A 4,196-nucleotide genomic window follows, 5' to 3' on the forward strand; every position below is an offset into this window, starting at 1 on the left:
ATGTCACTTTATTTTTTCATGTGATGAGTTCAATATTTTTCTTCTTCCAATTTCAAATACACATTTATTTTGTCAGCCACTTTTAAACACTATAAATAACACACATTCAAATAGTAAACCCTTCCTAAATATTTAATAAATGAGAGGATGAAATTAAAATGTTTTGATTTTCATGTAACTATGCTCAGGATAGTTTCATTGTGAAGGTGTTAGCTCAGAAGCAGATTCTCACACACTCCCTCTATTCATGCCTTCAATACTGAAAGATATTACCACTTTATAAAAAGTCAAGAGCATAATAATTGCCCAATAAAATATTGAATTCTTTTATTCTTGTCATTTAGTTTTACAGGTGTTTTGCTTGTTTTTTTGCATGTTTGTTTGTTTGATTGTTTGTATCGGTGTGGGAAGTGAGGTGGGGTGTGTTTCTGTTGGTGTGTGTGCCTGTTATAACTCATGTGAATACATGTGAAGTGTGAATAGTTTTGTGCATCTTAACATTCAGGCAGAATCAAAAGAAGTCGCACTTCTATAACCATCTATTGTCTTCTACCTTATTTTCTTAGACTAAGTCTCCACTGAACCTTGACCACTCTGTTCATCAGCTAAATACACAATGAAGTAAAATGCTCACATCCAAATATTCCATATGCACCAGTACTGGATTTAAAATGTACTTCTTTGTTTAGTTATGATGATAAATGTTTCTTAAAAGTAAATCTTAAATTGTGATGTTGGCATGGCAAGTGCTCTTCTCCACTGAAATGGATACTGTATAATTTATCAGAAACTACTATCAATCTATTGCAAAACTAAATTTTGAATCTGTAGTTCCTTCTGGTCCCTTACTTCCCATCAATAACAACTCTGAGTCTAGTTCATTATTAGTAAATGCTTAGGCCATAAGTTGTGGCTCATTCCCTAACTAGTTCAAAATTATTTAACCCGTTTAACTATTCCATGTCTACCAAATGCTCAGTTATGTTTCCTTTGGTCCTGGCCCCCTTCTTTCATGTTCCTGCTTCCTTAAGTCCTCTTCCCCATCTGTCTCTCAACTCTTCTCTCTCAGCTCTCCCCTGGGCAGTCTTTTATCTCTTAGTATTTCCCAGAATCATCTCTCTTCCTGCCAGTGTTCCAGTTTCTATTTCCTGCCTCAGTTCATTGGCCATATGCTTTTTCATTGGCAGGTGATGTTTATAAGGAATCTTGTCTAAAATCTTTTCCATATTTTCCTGATTGCATTTATCATTTCCTTATTCCTGAAAGTGTAAACCATAGGATTGAGCAGTGGTGTCAGGACATTGACAAATATAAGCATGTTCTTCTCAAAGGAGAATGCAGATGTGGGTCTTGCATATATTAATATGCATGGGACGAAAAACAAAAGCACAACAGTAATGTGGGATCCGCAGGTGGAGAGAGCTTTACGTCGCCCTTCAGAACTGTGGGCTCTCAGAGAAAACAAGATGATGCCATAAGAGACAAGCAATAAGGAGAAGATTATAATGCATATAGCCCCACTGTTGGCAAATATCAGAAGGACATAAATGTGTGTGTCAGTGCAGGCAAGCTTCAGTAATGGGAACAAGTCACACATGTAATGATCAATGACATTGGGGCCACATAAAGGCAGCTGCAAAGTGAAGATGATTTGTATGATAGAATGCAAGAAGCCTCCTGCCCAGGACACCACAACTAAAATTCCACAGAGCCTCTGGGTCATGATGGAAGAGTAGTGAAGAGGTTTGCAAATGGCCACATAGCGGTCATAGGCCATGGATGCCAGGACAATCACTTCTGCCCCAGTGAAGAAGTGGACTGTAAACAGTTGTGTCATACAACATTCAAAAGAGATGGTCTTCCTCTCATAGAAGCAATCTATAATTATCTTGGGTGTGACAGTAGAAGAAGTACACGCATCCAGGAAGGACAGGAATGCTAAGAAGAAGTACATGGGGGAACCCAGCAGTGCAGGGCTGTAGATGATGGTCAACACAATTATCATGTTGCCCCCAATAGTTGCAAGATAGATCAGCAAAAATAAAACAAATAGTATTTTTTCCACTTTCAGGTTCTGTGAAAGTCCCAGGAGTATGAATTCTGTGACAAAGCTCTGGTTTTGCATGATTCATAGGACAGTAAAAATAGACTTTCTTAACATAAAATTTTCAATGATGAGAAATAAATACTTCTTATAAATTCAAGAAATCACCATCAACAAGTTTGTACATACCTAAGAAAATTATTTTGACTGAGTTTATTGCAATTGAAAATAAAATGTGCAAAGGTTTTGAAAGCTATAGTTGTATAACATAAGGAATTGAAGAAAAGATGGATAATTAAATACTTAAAAGTAATCACAATTCAAATATTGTATACAAAAATATTTAGTTGTATGACTGGAAATCAATATTCCATGTTTTAATTATCAGGTTTTTAAAAATATCTGTTGTATTTTCTTCAAGAGAAATATTAGAAAAAAATTGAAATTATAACCTGGATAGGAATGAAAAACCAGAATTTATGAATTATGGCTGTCTGTTCATGGGTGAGCTATGGATGAGAAGCCTGCAATAAATTGCCAGAGCATTTCTTATATACCAATAACAGAAGAGATACAAAATGTACTTTTGGTTCCCACCAAAACCTTGGCTAGTCTTAAATTTTATTTTATAATGGGAAGCAAATTATAACCTCAAATAAATTCTGCACTACTACTTCATTTCCAATTGTGACTAGAACAATATGAAAAATACTCTATTGCAGTCAAACAGACACACACACACACACACACACACACACACACACATACACACACAAAATAAAACTCCACCAAAACCCCCCCTGTCAAAACATGTCTTAAGGAAATACACAAAGAAAAGATGTCAGGTCTCAAGATCTTGGTAAATACTGTGTGACCAAGGACATTGTTACTATTTTATTTTACAATGTTTTAATCTAAGTTATAAGATCAAAAGAACAAGAAATTATTAACCAGTGATTTTAAAAAATGCATGCTTCAAGATCCTTGATGTCTCTAAGGAAACAATTTTTTGAACGAGATTTTTTATTTATTGCTGCATTGATGGATATTCTTTCTATTCTCCTTCTGAGTATTAACATGAAAACATCTTCTTATGATCTTTCTGTGTTAATGAGGCATCTTGAATAAGGCAACAGCAAATGATGTATGCTCAAGTAATGGACCAAGAACTCACATTGGTGAAAAGCGTATCTGCAGAAGAGAAATCATTCATTGAACTTAAATTAGTCTTGATTATTTGCTACATAATTATGTATTATTTACTTGTTAAAAGTATTTAATAACATGAAAAAAATCTTTATATGACATTACTATAAAACATGCTCATAAACAATTTATACATGAATCTTTAAGGGTTATTAAAAAGTTAAATGAAAAATAGGAAAATGTTATTAATAGTAACATGACTTCAAAATTCTACATTCAATTCATTCATTTAAAAATTTATCTGCCTTATATTTATGAAGTTCTTTAATAGACACTAAACTTATAGTCCATTTTATGTATTCATTTTCCCTCCTTGAAATGGCTTTAAAAAAGTTCTGTTGCCTTTCCTGTCTATACAGCTGAAGGTTTATAGTAAATATGGTTTTTATGTGTAAGTAATTCCTTGGAATGAATATATATATATATATATATATATATATATATATATATATAGAGAGAGAGAGAGAGAGAGAGAGAGAGATTTATTATTTCAAATCTTTAAATAAAAAAAAGTTAATTGTATTGTGAAAAAAAAATGTGACAATTGGCCAGGCAGTGGTGGCACACACTTTTAATCCCAGCACTTGGGAGGCAGAGGCAGGCAGATTTCTGAGTTCCAGGCCAGCGTGGTCTACAGAGTGAGTTCCAGGACATCCAGGCTACACAGTGAAACCCTGTCTTGAGAAACAAAACAAACAAACAAACAAAAAGTGACAATTGTAATGACTATAATTTAAAATGAACAGAAACAATTTTATTTACTAATGGTCCATTAGGTGCTACTGTGATAATTAATTTAAACCAAGAAACCATTTCATAATATTCTCAGAGAAATTACACACTAGAATATGAATCCATTCACAGGTTACTTCAAAGGAAACATGAGTAAACTAACCCTACAAGATCACTGAGTCAGAAAAATCATTTCTGATAGATTGAGAAAATC

The 4,196-nt window shown here is 33.8% G+C and overlaps 1 protein-coding gene across 1 annotated transcript; it reads right to left on the minus strand.

Annotated features, from left to right (window-relative positions):
- Positions 1 to 1,124: 1,124 nt before the first annotated feature.
- LOC110318676 (olfactory receptor 4C15-like) lies at positions 1,125 to 2,216 on the minus strand. The gene has a single exon (XM_021193879.1). The coding sequence runs from the start codon at positions 2,123 to 2,125 to the stop codon at positions 1,211 to 1,213; it is 915 nt and encodes a 304-aa protein (XP_021049538.1). The 5' UTR covers positions 2,126 to 2,216; the 3' UTR covers positions 1,125 to 1,210.
- Between the last annotated feature and the right edge of the window lie 1,980 nt (positions 2,217 to 4,196).

Source organism: Mus pahari, chromosome 3 (genome assembly GCF_900095145.1).
Source record: "Mus pahari chromosome 3, PAHARI_EIJ_v1.1, whole genome shotgun sequence".
Taxonomy (NCBI): Eukaryota; Metazoa; Chordata; class Mammalia; order Rodentia; family Muridae; genus Mus; species Mus pahari.

Bases quoted from the DNA above. Each gene is read 5' to 3' on its own strand.
- LOC110318676 (XM_021193879.1), bottom strand. From the start codon at position 2,125: ATGCAAAACCAGAGCTTTGTCACAGAATTCATACTCCTGGGACTTTCA.